The sequence below is a fragment of the Haliotis rufescens genome, unplaced genomic scaffold (assembly GCF_023055435.1).
Source record: "Haliotis rufescens isolate VD_foot unplaced genomic scaffold, xgHalRufe1.0.p SCAF_23, whole genome shotgun sequence".
In the NCBI taxonomy this organism is placed as follows: domain Eukaryota; kingdom Metazoa; phylum Mollusca; class Gastropoda; order Lepetellida; family Haliotidae; genus Haliotis; species Haliotis rufescens.
In genome coordinates, this window is record NW_025963924.1 from 3,917,501 (window position 1) to 3,941,354 (window position 23,854).

Here is a 23,854-nt window from a genome sequence, read left to right on the forward strand (position 1 = left end):
CTGGATTGTCTGTTCCACACTCTACTATTTCCAGGCTGCCGTCATACAGCTGGAATATTTCTGAGTATGGAGTAAAAGAGAAATAAACCGAAAAACCAAAGGCTGACATACATTCAGCGATTTAGACAGCGTGTGTGAGAGGACGATCAATAGTGTACCTCGCAATACTCGTGTTTAAGATATGTTATACGCTAGTAATACTCTAACACGCGTCCAGTTCTGTTCCTTTTGTAACATTACACCAGTCAGGTATTTTGTTTTATTACGCGTATTCAACGGCGTTCGTGACTTCCAATTTTCAAAAATGAACTGAAAACGCGTTTGAAGTTTCGCGTGTCTGTCTACGTGACTTGAGGGCAGACTCAAATTAATTTGGGGTTTTGCAACCGTTTCAGATAAAACCCTATATTTTTTTCTAATCATATGGCATCTCTGTTAAAAGCAGAGTCCATGTACGTTTCAAACTTTATCGTAAGCATGTGTTTATGAATCACTATGAAATAGTGGTGTACCATGTGTTCGCGAGATTGTGAACACTTGTGGTAGTCACAAACACATGCAAAGACAAGTCAATTGTTCACCTGAAAAAAACACTGGAACATATGGTACAAGTCCATTTTTGGGCAAGAGTCGTATGACGCTCTTTGAGAAAGTGAGTAAGTGAGTTGGGTTTAACACCGCTTTTAACAGTATTCCAGTTATATCCCAGCATGTCAGCTTTATGTGGGAGGAAAGCCCGAAGTGATGCAGGTCTCAAACGTTTACCACTTCGGTGAAACCTACGAGCACGGGTACTTACTGACACACCTAGAAACATAATCGGGGCGAACCGGGATTCGAACCCACAATCATAGGTTTCTGGCATGCTCAAGGGAAGCAACTCTGCAAAGCTAATCGCGGCGCCTTAGACGACTGGGACACCCGTGCCCCCTGACGCTCTTTAAAATCTTTGTTGAAACAATGTGCTCGATTGTATCTCAACAGGTGTGAAATGATGACACCAAAAGCTTAAGATGCTGGTGTTTAGCTGGAAATGAAGGGAAAATTGACTACTCGAAAGTCAGCCCTCTTGCCATATTGATAGTTTTTAGCCACCGTGAATCTTTATACATAGATCTAAATATATGCGATTTTGATGCGAGATGAGTTATATTTTCATCTTCGGCAGGCCAGATACCTATGTGGGTTCGAATCCTGGTTCGTCAAGATTATGTTTCTAGATTTGCCAGCACCATACCCGTGATCTTGATTATGTTTCTAGGTGTGATGACAGTGCTTGTCTGTTTCCTCAAAGTGGGGAGGCACGGATGGCCAAATCGTCTAAGGCGCCGCGATTCGCTGTACAGAGTTGCGTCCCCTGGGCACGCCAGAAACGTTTGATTGTGGGGTCGAATCCCGGTTCGCTCCAAATATGTTTCTAGGTTTGCCAGCACCAAACCCGTAGTCTTGGGGTTCACCGAAGTGGTAAACGTCTGAAACCTGCATCACGGTCTTTTCCTCCACATTAAGCTGGCACGCCGTGATATAACTGAAATGATGACGGTTCAATGCGGCGTTAAACAAAACGCACTCACACTACAATTATCTTTAATCTCCAACTGGAGACACTATCAACACACGCAGATAATATCGATGTCTACACAATGAACAAAGTGGCTGGATCGACTTCGCTTTGAGTCCTCGTAGAGAGGTCGCGAGCCAGGCAGTAGACGCCGCGGAGACAGCGGTCGGTGAGGAGAACACAAAGCATGGTAAAGCGCTTTCGAAACAGTGGCCCACGGGAATGACTGAGGGTGGCAGGGCAGTCACGTGTTTCATTCAATTTAACCTTCCTAACAGAAGATGATACCGACGATTGTTTGCTCGAGATCATGTCTTGGGATTCAGCCTAGTCCCAGTTACACCAACGGTCGACTCAGAATACAGAGAAAAAGACTTCAACATCGTCTTGATACAAATTGACGGCTCACGGGAGCCAATGAAAGAAGTTTCAAACTTGTAAATAAAGTACTGTTCTGCTGATATAAGAACTATTCAATGAAACTTGAAACAGCCCTAACGTTTTTCTCTTCATTACAAGAGGCTCAACACATTGGAATTGGGATTGTCTGATTTTCTTCAGATGTTTTATTCCCCGTGCACAAATAATACACACTTAACGCTCAAATAATACAATTATTGTCCATGTACACATCGATTTCACACTGCGTTAAAACAAGCTATCCTTGTCTTTAAGTCAAGCTTACGAAAGACGCCGGTTGCCCAAATTTCAACTTTATACATCAGACTCTAAGAAAAGAGATATTTTTAGACTTTATTGGATTTTATCCGACGTGGTAAAACGCCCCAGAAAGACCTTCTTATCCCTAGAGGAAGTCTCTGGGATCGTTGAATGGTCCAACACAATGCATGTTGACAGATCTTCTTACTCTGTCCTCGCTGGTGACGTCTTCGTGCGAGGGACTGCTCTCCAACAAACCAAATAGACCATTCTCTTCTAACTGCTGGGGAAAATTACATCACTTATTCAATTATTTAGATTGATGGGCTGATTTGTTGGATCTCCTTGGCTTAGATGGTTCTATCTGTGTGGACAATGCCGCCCAATTAGACAGTTCCCTTGCTAGCCAAGCACGGCGCCAACGCATTTCTATCCAGACGGTATTGCTGCTAAATGCTTGCATGAACCAGACGAGGATGATCCGATGCTGTGAAAGCCTGTGTTTATGGCAGGTTTCCAGATTTTACTATTGATCCAAATACGTAACTTGGTTGTATTTTATCCTCATCGTTTTAATGTGTAAAAAAAGGGCTGATACGAAACGTCTTCCATACACAATAGGCACAACGATCTTGGTTTCTTGTGATCACAGTCAAGCGATGAGTAACTCTTTGATTCGCCCTTCGCATGGTAGACTTTTCTGATGTACAAAGTTACACACACCATCAACATGATATGGAATAACTTACAAAGATCTTTTTGAGTGGGAAACAAGTCTCCAAACTTCAGAGGACACATCGATGTAATCTTTGATTGGAACTGCTCTGCTTAAACTACCGCATAGCTGTTGTCTGCTTGTACATATCTAGGAATCAATTACAAAGGAACTTTCTTTTAGCGTCTGTTTAACGTCATGGTGCTTCTAACCAACATGGGGCACGGGTGACCCAGTCGTCTAAGGCGCCACGATTCGCTGTGCAGTGTTCCGTCCCTTGGCCACGCCAGAAACCTATGATTGTGGGTTCGAATCCCGGTTCGCCCCGATTATGTTTCTAGATTTGTCAGCACCATACCCGTGCTCGTGGGTTTCACCGAAGTGGTAAACGTCTGAGACCTGCGTCACTTCGGGCTTTCCTCCAACATTAAGCTGATAAGTATCCTATCCCGAAAGAGACGGTGTTTTCAAATACGATACAAATTGTATCCAAACATCACATAAGCGAACGAAAACACACAACATAATTACGACATGGTTGTATCTCGATTCAACAGGATTTATTGTCGTTTTCTTATAGATTACGATTAGGTAAGTAATGAGTAACCACTAGCGTATATCCGGTTGTTTTACGAGACGAACTGATCAAAAGTTCATGTGTTGCAGGTTAAGAATTGGGATTATTCTTCACATCAACTAAAGACTACATCCTTTCCTGATTGGACCACTAGGACCACTGGTTGGTTCGTTGTCCCACTATCGACCACTTGATAGGTCGTTGTCCCACTATCGACCACTGGTTGGTTCGTCATTTCACTGTCGAACACTGGTTGGGTCGTTGTCCCACTATCGACCACTGGATGGTTCGTCAATGCACTATCGAACACTGGTTAGGACGTTGTCCCACTATCGACCACTGGATAGGTCGTTTTCCCACTATCGACCACTAGTTGGTTCGTCAATGCACTATCGAACACTGGTTAGGTCGTTGTCCCACTATCGATCACTTGATAGGTCGTTGTCCCACTGCCGATCACTAGTTGGTTCGTCATTTCACTGTCGACCACTGGTTGGGTCGTTGTCCCAATATCGACCACTGGATGGGTCGTTGTCCCACTATCGACCACTAGTTGGTTCGTCAATGCACTATCGTACACTGGTTAGGTCGTTGTCCCACTACCGACCACTAGTTGGTTCGTCAATGCACTATCGAACACTGGTTAGGTCGTTGTCCCACTATCGATCACTTGATAGGTCGTTGTCCCACTGCCGATCACTAGTTGGTTCGTCATTTCACTGTCGACCACTGGTTGGGTCGTTGTCCCAATATCGACCACTGGATGGGTCGTTGTCCCACTATCGACCACTAGTTGGTTCGTCAATGCACTATCGAACACTGGTTAGGTCGTTGTCCCACTACCGACCACTAGTTGGTTCGTCAATGCATTATCGAACACTGGTTAGGACGTTGTCCCACTATCGATCACTGGATAGGTCGTTTTCCCACTATCGAACACTGGTTTGGTCGTTGTCCCACTATCGACCACTAGTTGGTTCGTCAATGCACTATCGTACACTGGTTAGGTCGTTGTCCCACATTCGGCCACTGCATAGGTCGTTGTCCCACTACCGACCACCAGTTGGTTCGTCATTTCACTGTCGAACACTGGTTGGGTCGTTGTCCCACTATCGACCACTGGATGGTTCGTCAATTCACTATCGAACACTGGTTAGGTCGTTGTCCCACTATCGACCACTTGATAGGTCGTTGTCCCACTATCGACCACTAGTTGGTTCGTCAATGCACTATCGAACACTGGTTAGGTCGTTGTCCCACTATCGACCACTTGATGGGTCGTTGTTCCACCATCGACCACTGGTTGGGTCTTTGTTCTACTATCGATCACTGGATGGTTCGTCGTCCAACTATCTACCACTGGTTAGTTCGTTGTTCCACTTTCGACAACAAGGTGGTTTATTTTCCCAGTAGGGACCCCTGGTTGGTTGTCGTCTACCTATAGACCACTAGTGTGTCTATTCCAGGATCAGTGGCATACGGACTCAACAGGTTTTATCGAAATGACGTAAATAGGTACGCCGTAAAATAATATGACTTACTCACGCAATTCACCAATATAAAACGCCAAGAAGAAAACCCAATAATGCACTAAGTGGAACGCGTGTGGTAAAAGTGGATTTGATAATATAGTTAAAGGCACCTGAATAAATTGAACCTATTGCGTAAGCAAGGAATTAAATTGAGTTCCAGAGAGAGACCCTTGTGTATATGTTTGTATGAAACTGTATTAGTCTGAGGCATAGGGTTCCAGTTAGGGATAGTCCATTTAATATACCGGGGACCTCGGGTTTTTGTTGGAAGAAAAATCCAGCCAAAAATAATTAACAAATATTTTTCGGAAAAAAATGAAAAACAATGAAATTCTTCGGCTTCTCTCGCACACACCCCAAAAAATATTTTGAAGCTGTGACTGAATAAATATCCTGTCGCTACCTAAACTCCAAGCAGCCCTCTGAACATTACATGGAATGGTCCCTAATGACGTAGACCTGAGACGTCCGGTTGTGTTAAAGATGATAACATCCCGCCGCTGTCTGTACCAGTCCAGCATGCCTTCTCAAACACATGTGTTGAGTCAAATAATATTGAGACAATTGATAAAACCAAATGCAAAGTCTAATAAATATGGAGATTGTTCAAGGTTCAAAGCGCAGGACAGCAGAATCAATTGTGTCAATTCTCTGCTTCCTTTCAACATTAATAGCGGGTATGCTCAGCGATGGACCGGAAATTGAAATATGCAAATGTTTCGCTACCCGTCATCGGAGTGGTTAATATGCAAATATGCCCAAAGAGAATTAAACTAAGGTCGTGCTTCTTTAATCACTGCGTCTGTGACTTTGACATAGCTCAAGGTTTGCTTTGGCTCTAACGTTTAGAATACGTTTAGCCTACAAACCTTGTCGAATGAACATGATGAGGCCTCAATAGAACCGTTTACACCAATTAGTTCTCAGAAATATACGATTGCATGTAGATTTACTAGTTTCGGCAGAAATTCTGTTATCGATTGGGTTTAACACTAGCTAATCAATATATAGTCCATCGGTCATAAGAATAATTGTCCTCTCGCTTAATGTAATATGACAACATTGGCTGATATTAAGTAACAAATTGAGCGTCATTAAGATAATGCCTGCAGTCGATTTTGTTCGCCATGGCGCCATAAGAAAACGCTTCAGGGCAAAAGTGTTTCCTAACTACATCTCATGTTTAGTTGGCGCGAACAGGGCTAGTATATTTCAGCCATTCAGCCCGGACTGAGCGTAAATCATGAAGGGTTGGTTATTAGGAATTTCTGCCTGTATGAGTAGGCTCCATGAACGTTGTTTGTGACGTTGAGTGGTCATTCTACGGAATCATTAGGCGAAAACGCACCGTCTGTACATATAGTAATTTGCCCTCATATACTGGTGTAATTATAGGGATCGTTATACTGATTTACTAAGGCAACGAGAGCTGACACGGGTCTGTACATGTCAGCACAAATTAGCCTTGTCGCAGAGGTTCCACCATCAGCCTCGAAATACGTTCATCCAGTCTGGTCATTTTTGTCTTGCTCCAAGAATAACGCGTTCTTGTCATTATCAATTAATTAGTGTTCTTTCCGAGAAACTACTTACACATGACATTGGAAATACGCTAGATGCATCGGTAATATTACTCAAAAGACGTCAAGGACGACCCGATTCTTTCATATTAGTTAATGCGTCATGCCATGACATAAACAAGAGTATTTAGGATATAAACAAACTGTGTTTACAATATAGAGCAAGGTACCCTGTAGATTTAACCGCGCTAAATTGAACATGGAACCGAATTGGCAGCTTGATGTGTCAATCAGAGGTTTCAAAACACAATAGCCCCCTCTATCTGCGCGCTCGGTTCGAAATTCAATTTAGCGCGGTTAAATCTACAGGTAACCAAGCTGTACATTGAAAACACAGTGTTATCTCCTAATTTGATGCAGTGATGGGATGGTAATATCAGTTTCACTGTGCAAAAACATGGCATTCCAGGATTAGCAGATAGTGAGTGAGTGAGTGAGTGAGTGAGTTGGGTTTGACGCCGCTTTTAACAGTATTCCAGTTATATCGCGGCGTGTCAGCTTAATGTGGGAAGAAAGCCCGAAGTGATGCAGGTCTCAGACGTTTACTAATTCGGTGAAACCCACGAGCACGGGTATGGTGCTGACAAACCTAGAAACATAACCGGCGTGAATCGGGATTCGAACCCACAATCATAGGTTTCTGGCGCGTCCTAAGGTACGCAACTCTGCACAGCGAATCGCGGCGCCCAAGACGGCTGGGTCACCCGTGCTCCCGGATAAGCAAATAACAACTAGTGGCCATTGGTGTCGTCTTTCCAGTAATGGTTATAGAGAAGACTAATCAACCTGTTCCAAACCCGTCCTGCTTTTCAGTTTACATGGACATTTTCTAAATATAAGATGGTTGCCATTTACAACCAATTTTTTTTCAGTATGGGTGAAGATCCGGGTTAGAATAGGTCTTCAGCAACCCATGCTTGCCCTAAGAGGCGACTATGCTTGTCGTAAGAGGCGACCAACGGCATCGGGCGGTCAAGCTCGTTGACTTATGTTGACGCATGTCATCGAATTCCAATTGCGTGGCAAACATTGATCGGTAGGGGGACAAATTTTCCTGCAGGTTACGGAAAGGGTCGAGTGGTGACGATTGTAGTGAGTTCACTCATCTCGACTTTTGAAATAACCTTGTCTGGGGAGTTTATCTATTACGAAACCATTGCCAGATTGCGCCACATGAACATTCACGAGAAACTAACTGCTCTCGTTACGTGAAGAAATGTGATCTCTGTCTTTTCGTTTTAGAAAGCAAAGTGGCTAGGATCCATATGTACTGTGTACGTCATGTCATAAGTATACCTTTTAATCAACTCTCGCTTACTTCTGACATTTTCGAGGATATCAAAATGTACCTGCATCGTTGTTATAGGCTTTGATATGGTGTTACTTTGAAAGTAAACATTGTGTATCCAGTTCCTTTATTCAGCTTCCTACCTCAGGCATGAGTATCACTTGCTACATTATACCTTTGAAACATAACGTAACAACTGTATCTTGTAAGAACATTTCCACATGTTTGAATCACAAGTTAACTAACTGTATATCTTGCTATTACGTTTCAGGGAGGTAACGCTGTACAATCCTTGCAATTTTCCTAGATTAAAACAATTTTGAATCTGTAAATGTCACGAAGTCGGAACACGAAACGTTTATGGTTGATTATGTTTTTATTCAAAGTAATGTATTTATGTGATTCCATTGCATCTTATCCTGTACGTATGGATCTCTCATATTTAATATGTGGACCCAGTTAATTTTAACCTGGATATTTATATAATATGTTTGTCTACTGTTTTTTTATGAAGTGAATGAGACGTAATTCAAAATTAGCATATCGCTTTTTTTAGTTTCAATAAGATAATTAAATGCACTATAGTGTCAATGGAGTTTTAGTTCGTCGGTCTGGTTTGTTTACAGACGCATGGCAGGAGTATTGGTGTGCAGGCAATAAATGCTTATTTTTTAATGCGAATTATATGAATGGCGGGCGCTACCGATAGCGCAGGACATATTTACCCTTTTCAAAAACACATGGTCTCATCACTGATTTTCAGTGGTCCATTCATATAATTTTCACAGCCATTTCGCTCCCTTACGCCAGATGGAATCTGTTTTGGCGGATAATCTAGACCCGTTGTTCTCTTGGATTGACAATTTATATTTATTATGAAGTGTATCAGACAATACGCCGTGTATCCAGTCGTCTCTGTCAGTTGTCTCTCCTCGTAACATACGGTGCTCAGGGCGCCCAGTGGTTCTGTTGTCACCAGGATCCACTGGCCATGGGTTCGGATACCCAATTCATCCCTATTTGGATCTATCAACATAACACCCTTGTTCGTGGATTTAAATTACGTTGAAAACAATTTGCCTCAGGTTTTACGAAAGAAATCAGTTGTTGTATGGACATGCTGGGCATCTTGAATACTTGCCTTGTGAAAAACAATTGTTCGACGTCTTCTGTCAGAGACACAAATGTACGTCTTGAAGCGATGACTGAAACATATTCCGCTCTTAACAAAAAAAATACTCCATCAACAAAACCGCCGAAAGCAAACTACGAACTAAGTCTGTATTTGCAACATTAACAAATGCGCCTCAATAGCAAATTAATCAAGCAATTATCAACATATGAACATAATCTGTATTTACACCATCAACAAAGGCTTGCAAGCAAACCCCAAGCTTAGTCTGTATTTACACCATCAACAAAACCTTGCAAGCAAACTACAAGCTTTATCTGTATTTACCCATCAACAAAACCTTGCAAGCAAACTACAAGCTTTGTCTGTATTTACCCATCAACAAAACCTTGCCAGCAAACTGCAAGCTTTGTCTGTATTTACATCATCAACAAGACCTTGCAAGCAAACTACAAGCTTTGTCTGTATTTACACCATTAACAAGACCTTGCAAGCAAACTACAAGCTTTGTCTGTATTTACCCATCAACAAAACCTTGCAAGCAAACTACAAGCTTAGTCTGCATTTACACCATCAACAAAACCTTGCAAGCAAACAACAAGCTTTGTCTGTATTTACACCATCAACAAGACCTTGCAAGCAAACTACAAGCTTTGTCTGTATTTACCCATCAACAAAACCTTGCAAGCAAACAACAAGCTTTGTCTGTATTTACCAATCAACAAGACCTTGCAAGCAAACTACAAGCTTTGTCTGTATTTACCCATCAACAAAACCTTGCAAGCAAACTACAAGCTTAGTCTGTATTTACCCATCAACAAAACCTTGCAAGCAAACTACAAGCTTTGTCTGTATTTACCCATCAACAAAGGTTAGCAAGCAAACTTCCAACGTTTCGTAACTTTCCGGATATAATACTCTTTCATTTGATTCTTAATTGTAAGTTTATTGAGGCCTGGCAGACCCGAGTTTCCAAGTCGGTGCCTCTGGACAAGCTGATTTTTGTTCACTGATTACTTTCGTGAAGACTTAATCAATATTCTGGAGGACAATATTGTCACTCGGAATAATTTGTGTTCCCTCTGCCGTCTGTCAAGGGCTTAAACGCGAATGACGGTTGATGAAGGACCTCGTTTTGAATGTCGGTTCTGCCAGTTGATTCCAGACTGAGGCAGTGCAATGTGAAATTGAATGCCGCGAGAAACGTAACGGCATGGAAATCAGGTTGGGTAAAATCGTTTTGGTCACGATTCACAAGAGCTAGCGGGGTAGGCTGCTCGTTATGTGTCCATCTAATTGATTTGATTTTGTTTAAGAGATGGCATCGGCTGATGTCCCTACCGTTTCTGAGACTGGTTCATGAATCAACTTTATTGTTTTACGACAGAGTTCGACTTAACGCGAACAGGATCTACGACCTCTCAAGGTCACGGAATCTTCTTGAAGGGAATCTCACTGTGACGCACACTCAAATTACACAAACGATGCTAAGAGCCTTGGATACCGACCGTTGAATTCGATATTCAGGAATGGGTAAGGGGAAAAAACATATAAGGCTCCAAATTTAGGAGAGAGAAACATTGAACGTTGGCCAAGAATATTAAACGGTCGGTCCCTGACACGCATGCGGTATTGTACGGCATATCGCAGTGATACATATAAAGAGCCAATGGGGACGTCCCCTGATCAGATACGTCACCGCCAACGGCAGTTTCAACGCCAACGGCAGTTTCAACGTCAACACCAACGCCCTTCTGTTGAAGAAGGGTTGTTATTGCAAGATACCATGTTACCATGTCACGATTACCCGATCAGTAACTGTTCTTAACCATGTCATCATTTAAGTTTTTCATGTAATTGTGATATAGTCGGAATTGTACAATGGACTTATAGCAGAGATTTCTTATGATTTTGGAAAGGGCTTTATCGCTGTTATTTCCGTTGGGTGCGTACTCTGCCCAGTGACCATGGCTGGTGATTTTGGTTTGAACGCCACAAGCTTATGATTTCATCAAATGTCAGAGATGGCAGGCTTATTTTATTATACACTTGAGGCTTTGCTGACGTTGTCATGCATACACAGGTGATGTGTCATGGGAGTAAATAGGCAACCACGCGCTTTGTTTAACTACTGGTGCGTTTCGATTTGAGTAAATGTTGGATAATATTCAAGAAAGGCCACCAGAAGTCACACCCCTTGAACTTAATAATATCCATTTTGTTTCATTTGAATGAATGGTGAATACCGCTACCTTTCCCATTCTGTTTCACGTAGGCCGGGGTCACTGTTAATGTCTTCGCATGAGTGAGTTGGGTTTAACGCCCCTTTTAACAGTATTCCAGTGATTCGCGTGTGTCAGCTTAATGTGGGAGGAAAGCGGGCTGTGATGCAGGTCTCAGACTTTGGTGAAACCCACAATCACCGGTAAGGTGGTGACACATTTAGAAACATAATTAGGATGAATCGGGATTTGAACCCACAATCACAGGTTTCTGGCCTAAGGGACGCAACACTTTACAGCGAATTGGGGTACCCGTTCCCCCAATGTCATTCAGTCAAACGTTATAAGAGTGTGCTCTTTAAACTGTAATGGCGATATGATTTAAATACTTCTGTATAAACACATCGCATTCCATTCTGGCATTTTCTGGCATTTCATTGGTTGGTCTAGAAGGCGAACAAACAAATATGCAGTTCATATGTTGATTAACTTGCTTCCTTCAACAAGAGGGGGCACGGGTGGCCCAGTCGTCTAAGGCGACGCGATTCGCTGTGCAGAGTTGCGTCCCTTGGGCACACCAGAAACCAGAAAATCCCGGTTCGGCCCGATTATGTTTCTAGGTTTGTTATCACCATACCCGTGCTCGTGGGTTTCAACGAATTATTACCCATATGGGCTCAAATATGCAGTGTAATAACTTTTTGATATTTGCACAGTGTGCAATTAGTGATTCTCGAAGCTGATTGGTCAGTTAAACAAATGTCAATTTTCATTGGTCGACGGGACTATTTTTCTCTCATTGAGTTCATTCACAAATCCAGAGCATTCATTCACATGTTTTACGTGCTACAATCTCACTTAATCAAGAGTTATAAGACTAGAACATAGTTTCATATCAACCACATGATTTCACAGTATAATGAATAAAGCATTTATTTCGCACGAGTTTTAGTTTACAATAAGCGTAATTACAAAAAACAAAACTACGTCTGCATTGTTTGTAAACAAACATGGCTGACCATTTGACACCTGTCAAACTAAATGACCACGTTAAAGTAGACGGAGATCTGACAGGAAGAGTTATTCGCATAATTCAACCTCTGAACACATTTAATGTCTTTGTTGTCAAAACTGCATATGGCCAGATTGAAGTTCCAAGTTTCAGATTGTGATGTTGCCAGAAACTGTTTCTAGTGCGCTAAAACTCAACACCACCAAGTCCGGATTTGCGTCTGTGTTAGAGGACTTGCTGTTTGGCGAATCTTTCGACCACACGAATCCCCAAAACCGGACTTTGTATAGACAGGTTTGCCTTTGTGAACGATGATGACATCGATAACTGCCAGTGAAAAGGAAAACACAATGAAAAAGACTAAATTTGACAAGTTGACATGAACTTAGTTCAAATTTATACTGGTAAGAAAAACACGAAAAATAAGACTACTCACACTTTCAATGATGGCATAAGAATAAAAACAAATTCCTTTTGCAACAACAGTTAGACTTTCCGAAAGACATTATAAACATACGCCATTTCGTAGAATTTAAGTTTGTAACATTGTGTGAAGAAATAAGAACGCGACACTTTTTTATACAATGTATACCTTTTTTGTAACCGCGACGTCAGCACAGTACGGCGCTGAGCGGTATGCAGGCTGACTGACGTCCGGGCACCATAAGACTATGAGGGTTAATGACACAGGAAAGGTGCAACTAAACATTATTCTTTGCAAATTTATCATTTCGGCATGCACATCAGACAGTTCAGAATTCGAACTGTCTACTTTGAAGGAGATCAAGGGTAGCACCGAGTGCTACCTTAGCGACAAGATTACCAACATCTGGTTGCGAAATCGATGCACTTTGCTGAACTCAAATAGGTTTTGAAATCAAAACAAAAATAATTAAAAATACAAGGAAAAGAAAACTTACCCCAGCGAGGTGATCCTGTGTCCGACATTGAACTAAATGAACTCCGTGAATGCGGACAGCTTGTCACTAAGTCTCCAGATACCGTGTTAGTCTATCAACAGGTATTCGACCATATTATGAATCACATCAAAATATCAACAAACTCCCGTTATCTGACTGTGTCAACTCCACAAGCGCGTTTGACTCAGACAAGTCCTCCTAAAATCCCACATGCACATGTTTCCCATCAGTCACACTTGTCTCAAATCACAAACGATGTTCATTAAACTTGTTGTCCGGATTAAACTGTAACGCCGGTTCTCTTGTCATTCCTGGTTTCGGCTGTCTCATATCTTAGTCAAGTCGGGTCATTCTTTCCGACACTGACAGCAATCGTATTTTTCAAAGTTTACCTACTTGTCGTAACTTTTCTCAATCAAACATGACTTCTGTACATTCCTTCTATGTTGTTGATACAGGTTTTTGCATTTTTACCGAATGACACATGAAAAAATTGACAGGTTTTCCGTGTTTCCTCTTCTCAATGTGAAATTCATGTCCATGGTGATGCACGACGGCTATTGTCTTGTCAATGAGAGGTATTGTCAAAACAAGCCTTGATTAAAAAGCCTGTTGAACCTTTTTTGAAAATTGTCTTCTTTTATCAATGGTAGATAGTGTACGCTGTATAACTCAGACAGAAATATAACTGCAATAATGTGATCTTTCAAGTTTTGTTAACAGAACTATATTTTTACGCGTAGCAAGACGTTGTTGATTGAGTAATGCGGCTGGAGTGAGTGGACAGTGTTTTTTCACACGCGGATTGATACAAAACAGCTGATTCTTGATGGGCGACAGTTCATTTGTTTTTTTCTTGAAACATGTCTTTAATATGAATATGGGTAATAAATAGAATAACCCACGAGGTACGAGTGATTACGGAAAATATGTCACTCGTGAAATTAATCTTTTAAGTTCCTCGCTAAAGCTCGGAACTTAAAACATTAATTTCACTCGTGACATATTTTCCGTAATCACTCGTACCTCGTGGGTTATTCTATAAGTAATAAACGTCTGAGACCTGCATCACTTCGGGCTTTCCTCCCACATTAAGCTGACACGTCGCGATATAACTGGAATACTGTTAAAAGCGGCGTTAAACCAAACTCACTCACTCACTCACTCCTTCAACAAGAGATACCGCTTTCGTAATATCAATTAAGCGATATGTCCATTCATGAAATTGTATTACAATGCATTGCAGACGTCTCAGTCAAATGGCATCACTAAAATACCTGGCACTAAAACTGGTAGGTTGGAAGAATGATTTTGGATGATTAATAGAATCCCATCCGAGGGTCTTTTGATATCACATCACCACTCGTCCATAATTATGTTATCTACTTGCGTTGATATATTTTATATGACAAGATTCTAGAGTGAGATTCCCTATATATTCTTTGTTTTATATTATAGCGCTTGGAACCACACGCGGGTTGAAGGCTTAGAGGGTTGTGGTGTGAAGTGTGCTGGGCTTAGCACCCATCCTTGTCTGAGCGTTTCATTTATGGACGTTTTATAGGAGATCTGGTATGCAGAGGCTTAACGTACTGAATGGCACCATAACTTAGTCATTTGGTCAAACTATGTTTTCAAATTAAATTGTTAGAATGATAAGCAACCCTGATCATTTGCATTCAACCAACATTTATGAACGTATGATACAAAATGTACACCTCCTTTTATAAAAACTATCCGCGTTTGGGTACATACGCGTAGGACCTGTGAAGATCCGGGTCAGAATTGATCTTCAGCAACCTATGCTTGTCTTGAAGGGTGACTATGCTTGTCGTAAGAGGCGACGAACGGGATCGGGTGGCCGGGTTCGCTGACTTGGTTGATGCATGTATCCCAATTGTGTAGATCGATGCTCATGATATCAATCACTGGGTTGTCATGTCCAGACTCGATTTTTTCAGACCGCCGTCATATAGCTGGAATATTGCTGAGTGCGGGTTTAAAGAAACAAACAAACATACGCGTAGGGTTAAATATAAGTATAGGACCTCTATTTTGTTGGAATTGATATTTATCAATAGTGACAATCATCGAAAGATTCATATCTGGCCCGGTCGTGTCTGGCCCGGTCGCAATTTGCCTTGCAGAAGTGCTTCCCTTCGACACAGTAAACCAATGATCGTGGGTTCGAATCCCAATTCGCCCCGATCATGATTCTTGGTTTGTCAGCACCAAACCCGTACTCGTGGTAAACGCCTGAGACCTGCATCACTTCGGGCTTTTCCCCCACATTAAGCTGACACGCCTTGATGTAACTGGATTATTTTTCAAAGCGGTGTTTAACCCAACTCACTCACTCACTCACTCACTCATTAAGGTAACCATTGTGGCAGCTCGTGTGTTCACATTCTGCTTTTCTCAGACGGCTTCGTCCGTTGTTCAACATGAACATGGTGTTGTGTTATGGTTTTGACCCAGGCAATGGTATCATTAAAAACTGTTCACCTAAACTTATTCAGTATTAAACGTTGCCATTGCTGACGATAATTGTCTTTGGTTTAAGTGTGACTACGATTTATATTTCTTTTATAGCTACTTATAAATGCAGTTTTTCTCCGGGATTATTCTGATATGAATAATAGAGCAAAATAATCATCCAATTGTGACAAACAAATATGTTTCGCTGTCATTTTGAAAATTCGCTATATTTGGGATTTGTGTGTGTGGCTGCTTGTACTAATCCGGACTGAAGCCGATTTATAGTGCTAGTCCACTGAGATATCATCAGACACAGATTACTGACTCCGAGCCGAGCAGTCCTGGTTTTAGCCCCTGAAGGTCGAGCGTCAGGCAGGGTAACAACAAGTACCATCTTTTTCAGCAACCCATGCAAGACGACTAACGGGATCGGGAGATCAGGCTCCCTGGTGCATGTCATCCAAATTGCGTAGATCGATGCTCATGATGTCAGTCACTGGAATACCTGGTCCAGACTCGATTACTTACAGATCGCCGTCATATAGCTGGAATTTTGCTGAGTTGGCGTTAAACAACAAACAAAAAACATGAAATGTTGATCTGCCATTTGATCTAGCATGAGCGATAACGATGGTCATAGCTTTTGTCTTTAGTATGAGAGACATGTAATAAGATACATGTCCGTCTTTGAGTGTTTTGATTATTTAATCAAAAGATGAGATTACGACAAAGTATAAGATGCTTCAGTTTTAGATATATTGACAAGGTTCCCTGCAATTTAATTCTCCACATGAATCCGTCTATTATAATTAATTAATATAGATTAGAAAAAAACCGAAGCATGTTATTATATCGTTTTTAAACATATGACATTGTTTAATTCAAAATTAAATTGTACAAAATTAAAGGTACTTTAATAACAATATATACTCTTCAAAAATGGAACGCAAAACGGATATTTATGGCCTTAAAGCCAAAATTAACCGACCAAGAGGTGCAAAATGAAGAGGTTTAATGTGGTTTTGTATCAGTGACAAATTTCCAGGATCAAAATGATCACAACAAGGACATGCAAACCATTAGTCGGGAAACACGTACATCTCGGAAAAAAGCACCCAGTGCATTAACAAGAGGGCCATGGAGCTGCACGTACAGCTCGTGCACCAGCACTATTAACGGTATTAAAGTTTAGGGAGTTTGAATGCCTGTCAATCGAACAGTGACAGTTCAACAACATGCCAAGATTAACAGAAGTGCAAAGAAACAACGTCATAGACCGCTTGCAGGCAGGGGAATCCCGATCAGCTGTCACCAGGGTTTTCAATGAAGCGCCCAGCACCATCACAAGGCTATGGGATCGGTTTCAACAGCATGGGTCAACACGTGATCGGCCAAAGTCGGGACGACCAAGAGTAACCACCCCCGCCCAAGATCGCTTCATCCGACTGCGCCACCTACGTGAAAGGACGACCACAGCCACTCCAACCGCATCCCAAATACCCGGACTGCGCAGAATCACCGACCAGACCGTACGAAACCGTTTAGGTGCAGCAGGTCTACGAACAAAACGCCCTGTTCGACGCGTCATATTGAGTCGACAGCATCGTCAACAACGACTGCATTGGTGTCGTCAACACAGGGCATGGCCTTAACTGCGATGGAGAGATGTCTGGTTTAGTGACGAACCAAGATTTCTCATCCGTCGAGGGGATGGAAGAGCACGGATCTTCAGACGTCGGGGAGGATGTTACGCCGGAAACTGCGTACAGGAAGTGGACAGGTTTGGTGAGGGTAGCGTTATGATGTGGGCGGCTATCTCTCATCTTGGCAGGACAGGTTTTGTCCATTTCCAGGGCAATCGTACGGCTCAACGATTCATTAACGAAATTCTCACACGTCCTCACGATTGCCTGCCAACGATAACGGTGTATTCCAGCGGGACAACGCTCGACCGAACAGCACGGATCACAAGAGCCTGTCTACACAACAACAATGTTGATGTTCTCCCCTGGCCCTCCAGATCTCCAGATTTGAACCCGATAGAGCACCTGTGGGATGAATTGGATAGACTGCTACGCCGACGTCAGCCACAACCCCAGACGTTGCAGCAGTTGGCTTTTGCGTTGCAGGCTGAGTGGGCTACCATTCCCCAGGATGTGATTCGCATACTCGTCTGTTCCATGGGCAGGATATGTCAGGCCGCTACCAATTCCAACGGGGTACATACGCGTTATTGATGGTAGCTGACCTTCACCTTGGACTTTTCCTATGTACCGATAACTGAGATGACTACAATCACCACGCGTTCTCTCCCTAACATTATAGCTCAATCCCTTGTAGGTTCCTCGTATAAATGCGGGGGCACGGGTGGCCCAGTCCTTTAAGGCGCCGCGATACGCTGTGCAGAGTTGCGTCCCTTGGGCACGCCAGAAACCTATGATTGTGGGTTCGAATCCCGGTTCGCCCCGATTATGTTTCTAGGTTTGTCAGCACAGTGGTAAACGTCTGAGACCTGCATCACTTCGGGCTTTCCTCCCACATTAAGCTGACACGCCGTGATATAACTGGAATAATGTTAAAAGCGGCGTTAAACCCAACTCACTCACTCACTCACTCACTCACTCACTCACTCACTCGTATAAATGCATTTTCCTACCTCACACAAATCTGGCTTTGCGTTTCTTTTTTTTTGAAGAGTATATTTCTATTTTGTGCGAAATACTGACTTTCCAGTCTGTTTCCATTTCTGTGTTCGAGAAGATTTACGAGCTTGCTGCGATGAGCGAGATTTGTCCTGTATTTACAGGGTTCTAGTCGCATATCTCCGCCCGAGCATATTTATCAACCTCATAATTCCTCCCGAGTCATACAACAAGCACGATATTCCGATCGAATCGATCTTCGGTTACGTTAACCGAAGGAAGAATCTCCTTCTTTGGTATTCACGCAATTATTGGGAAAATATTTAGATAGAATAATAACCTTATTGAATATGCCAGGCGATCACCCTTCACCGTTGGATCGTATTCTAATGGCGGGTTCGGGGATTGGCGGATCCATTGATCTTCACTGCTGTATTTGTTGTAGGAATCGGCAAATATCGGTAAATATTCATTCCTCTATAACATCAGTGATCAATACTGTCGCTATTAATGTAAGCTTGGTGCCAGGCACAGGTTAAATGCTGGTGTCCCCGCTAAATGGACATGAGCGAATTACTGCCTCCATTGTAATGGCTTACTGGTGTGCGAAATAACCTCAGTGAATTCCCTACAGCGTCTCAAAGAAAAAGCAATGCCGTAGAGTATGAGGAGGCCAACTTAATCGCTCTATATTTTCCCTAAACATGTTTTTCAAATCAATATTGCTTTTCCCGTTACGGTGTGAACAACTTTGGTTTTGTCGTTGGAACGGAACTGTCAGGTTTTTAATCAAAGAACGTCGGTTTTTTAAAAGCTTGACTAAATCAACATAAGTGTCCGATGGAAAGCTTTACGTATAATCAATTGTGGCGGTGAAAGGAAGCGGTTGTTAGCAATAGCCGTCGTAGATAGCCGTGCTTTTGATGTTCTTGTGTTTTTTTGAATAACTGTCATGATGGATATGTGGTTCAGGGGATAATTACCCGTGTAGGAAATGTGAATATTCATTCTGATATTGCATGAGTGTCATTTTGCGAATTCCAAGTATTGACCGGTATGTTATCACGCCCAAGAGACCACATCCGGGTTCTTCGACGCGCCAACGATTGACCTACTTGTTATTGCCGGAACGGTAGAAGCCGTGGAACGAATTTATTTGGAATGTTTTAAATAACATTTATCATTTGCGTCTCATATAACTTTAAATATATGTCCTAGGACAGTAAAAATACTGTTTGTAGATCAGTGAGTGAGTTGGTGAGTTGGGTTCAACGACGCCTTAAATTATGTCACGGCGTGTCAGCCTGATATTGGGGGAAAGCCTGAAGTGATGAAGTGATATTTACAACTTTGATGAGTGAGTGAGTGAGTGAGTGAGTTGGGTTTAACGCCGCTTTTAACAGTATTCCAGTTATATCACGGCGTGCCAGCTTAATGTGGGAAGAAAGCCCGAAGTCTCAGACGTTTACCACTTCGGTGAAACCCACGAGCACGGGTATGGTGCTGACAAACCTAGAATCATAATCAGTGCGAACCGGGATTCGAACCGACAATGATAGATTTCTGGCATGCCCAATGGACGCAACTCTACACAGCGAATCGCGGCGCCTTAGACGACTTGGCCACCCGTGCCTCCCCATTTTGATGAAACAGACGAGCACTGTCATCACACCTAGAAACATAATCAGGGCGAAACTGGGACACGAACGAAAGATAAAAGGCCTCTGGCATGCCAAAGAGACGCAACTCCGCACAGCGCATTGTGGCCCCTTAGATTACCCAGTTCGATTCCTCACATGGGTACAATGTGTGGAGCCAGTGTGTGGCGGCCCTCTGCTCTAATGTTGTTTAAATCGGAGTTAAATCCCAGCTGACCCATCTTCTGACCATGCTTTGTATTTCAGAATTCCATATTAGCAATATTTCAGCAGTGGGAACAAGGGTATACATTTCAATACTCACGGGCTGTGGGACGGCCTATTAGTTAGGGCGATTACTCTTCCTGGTTCAGTTCATTGTCTCATAACTTAAATCCGCCTTGATATTGCTTGAACAGTGCTAAAAGCCATACTCACTCACTAACTTAAATATTACTGGGGTTGTAGGGTAGTCTGGTGGTGAAGGCGTTTGTACGCTTTTGGGTATGTGTGAATCCAATTGATGGTCCGGTCATGATATAGCTGGAATATTGCTAAAAAAAAGGTGTAAAACCATACAAACGCAAATATTGCTGCTATGCTGCTAAAGCCACAATCACCACCCACGAAGGGACAGTGGAATAAATGACGTGTGCTGCATACTCCCACGACCTCTCCAAAACCTGCATATATGAACATGATGACAATCCTCAATGACATTTGAAAAACGGACAATAGAGAAATCACCATACCAAAGTAAACTATTTATCAACACAACCAACACACCTAAAGGTGTTTTTGAACTGGCACAATCGTTTTGTTTTTCTTCTTGTTTTATCTACGATAGTTATGATGTTCATTTTAGAGTAAAAATATAACAATAAAAAGCTGTTTTTTTTATTGGCTCAACTGTAAAAACCTTGAAAAGTTTATTTTGCCTCTTGGGAACTTTCAAACCTGTCAATCCCTACCCAAAAACCGACACCGGCTGTTGTACTGCGCCCACAATCTGCTCAAACATGCCGAACTTTCACGACCCAGTACAATCCAAAATATCTAACGTCGTAATTCCTATATATATAACCCTTGCGTAAATAGAAGTGAAAACATTTATGCCAAACCATTTTTATGGTTCTAAGTTAATACGAACCGCATTCTAGGATATTGACGCCGACATTTTCAATAAGCGAGTTCATTTCAGTAGGTGATCGTGTCTTAAAATATAGTTCCACCAATAGATGGCAATTCTAGTTTTACACGAAACGCGCTTTAACTATCAGACACTGGGACTGCGTGCGATATCGAGCATAGAATCCGTCTTTCTGCGATTGATCCTCAGTGTCAAAACACGTAAGCTAGATAAAAATATCCTATTATTGATGTGGCAATGCCAGAATAAATCTTTCGAGATTTAATTTCTCCGAGTCGGTCCTATTTCATGAATTTAATCATAACCAGCAAGGTAGGGCTTCGTTTGATACCAGGAACTATTGGCCGTCTGGATTCCTTGTGGGTTATTGATTATCCCATAAATCTTGCTCTAGTTTTTATGCCCCTTCTCTTCATTTTGCAAACACTAGAGTCTAAAAAGTTTATCCATTTGCGACAAAAACTGTCCCTCTATTGACTAATTCCATATCTGGACGTGAGGTTTCTATTTTGCGTATTGCCGACCAGCGTTCGTTAATTGATTTAGCTTCTTCTGGTTTAGGCTTAATGTGGTTTTAATTTCTCGGTACAAAATGAAAGCTGTATGATGTAATAGATGGTTGTTTTCTTTCAGGTCCGCGCTTCTGGGGGAATCTCAGCCCTGATTGGTCCTTATGCGCAACAGGAAAGTACCAATCACCGATCGATATTAAACCACGTGCCCTTCTCTTCGATCCCAGTCTTCGTCGGCTCACTTTAGAAATACCAATAACGGTTCGTAGTAATTGATTATCTACTCAAGAATTTTGTACACTGTTTAAACACTGGGTTACAGCCAATGATATCCTCTGAATTGGTGATTTTTTTACACAAAACAAAGTTTAGAACTTTAGTCACTGTGTCAGATTAATATAGACATTAGAGACATCGTCTGATGAAGAAATAGAACCTGGGTGTGCTAATTGTTAAATATGTCATTTATGTGAACCAGAAGTACTTTCGGGATATTGTGGGTTTTTTTGTGAAAGATAAAATCTCGTTTTGGGGGTTGGTTTTTTAACCATATTTGAAGATTCCATATTGACCCCTTCAACGATTAAATACCACATCGTTGGAAAGAACATTTGCCCGGAGGGTGAAATGTCGGTGGTTCGATCCCCTGGCCGCACCATACCAAAAACGTTAAGAGATTGTGCTTATTGTTTCCCTGCCTGGCATTCGGCATTGAGGGGCTAAAAGATATACTGTGTCTGAGTAGGGTATCCATGCTAAATTGCAGTATGGCATCTCAATGGGGTATCACATGTCCGGGCTAGTATAAGCACACACACGCACGCACGCACGCACGCACGCACGCACGCACGCGCGCACGCGCGCACATGCACATACACGTCTCTGTATAAGCCCAATAGTCCTGAACGCGACCTCAAGCCCATGTTCACTTCATCTAACCTACAACGCTTTAAGGTCACCTAACGTTTATTCTTTGATAAGTCTTCCCCTTGAGAAATGCCATCCTTTCAATGATGCTCTTGAAATCAATATGCCACTTTGACTTTCACCATCTTCATCCTATTAAGTTTAATGTTGCATTAACCAAATGATAACTCCACAAATGAATGCTAAAGTTCCCAAGCACACTACCAAAAACATTACCGATTCATCAGCTTTGAGCTGGAACTTTTATGTTTTGCGTAGGTTGATGTCTAATAGAGCTTTATGTACGTACAGAACAAAATAGCGGTATGTTAGTTGATACCCATCTCAATCATAACCAATCCTTTCATCAACGATTTTACTGCAATTGGTTTATGACAGTGGCTACTTTGGGGAAGGTAATACAGGTTGCTCTCTGGTAGTTGGTTTTGTGTTTAGCTCGTCTGTGTCAAGAATCCTGTTCCACGTTATATTACACGTTATGCAGTTGGGGTTAGCTGTTGTCATTGGCAATAAATAGATCAGAGATTTAATGGCCCTGTCATTCTTCTACCTGGGCGGCCCGACTGGTAGGCACCAACGGTTCCCATCACCGTCAACCAATGAGATTCTGATGCAATGTTAAATGATATTTTTTAACTCACTAACTGAACTAAAGGCTTGTTACGCTGTTCGTTGATACGGCCAATAATTGTCTAACTTAATGAGAAATCGATGCCTGTTAATGCAGGTGAGTGTTATGTAAGATGCAGAATTAATCCGTGTTTGGTGTATTGTACTCAGTGCATGCGGAAGCCCCAATGTCATTCAGGGACAATCGGAGTACTGCGAGGATCTTACGGAAACATGCCTCGATGATGAATGGTGTAATTACTGCGGTCATTTTGGCATTTGATACAGTGGACACAAGCACGTTTGTGTTCTATATATATGCCAACGTATATCAGGCTATTTCATTGAAGCTGACCGAGGAGCTAATCAAGCAAACGTCACGCGGATCTTACAATGTCTGGTTCCGTGAATAACTAGATTGTGGCTGATGTGTTGCGGACAAGGAAATCACACTAATGTAAACAATTCCAGCCCTTTCATGCCATCACGAAATGTACAGTACTTGAATTAAATGTGAAAGTGTCACCAGTATTGAGTACGCCTTCTTTTAAGATATATTTTGATATATCTGGTAAAAGAATCGACAATAACAACTGACGTATCTGATTTTCGCAGATGTTATTGTGAGAGTGACGTAATAGAACACTGTTTTGACAATGTATACTAGTACATATTTGATGAATTATTACTTCACTTCCTT

At 42.1% G+C, this 23,854-nt stretch overlaps 1 protein-coding gene and 1 long non-coding RNA gene across 2 annotated transcripts in view; one reads left to right on the forward strand and one right to left on the reverse strand.

The window, feature by feature from the left end:
• The window catches only part of LOC124116075 (putative carbonic anhydrase-like protein 1), a 155,009-nt gene that overhangs the window by 76,411 nt on the left and 54,744 nt on the right, over window positions 1–23,854 (forward strand). The window contains exon 3 of the mRNA XM_046477285.2: window positions 21,740–21,879. Coding sequence (XP_046333241.1) covers window positions 21,740–21,879 — 140 coding nt within the window. The remainder of the gene's footprint in view (window positions 1–21,739; window positions 21,880–23,854) is intronic.
• On the reverse strand, window positions 12,185–13,748 carry LOC125383469. Its single transcript, XR_007222758.1, has 2 exons — window positions 13,200–13,748; window positions 12,185–12,606 (listed from the first exon to the last, which is right to left on the reverse strand). It is a non-coding gene; the product is annotated as an uncharacterized LOC125383469 (long non-coding RNA).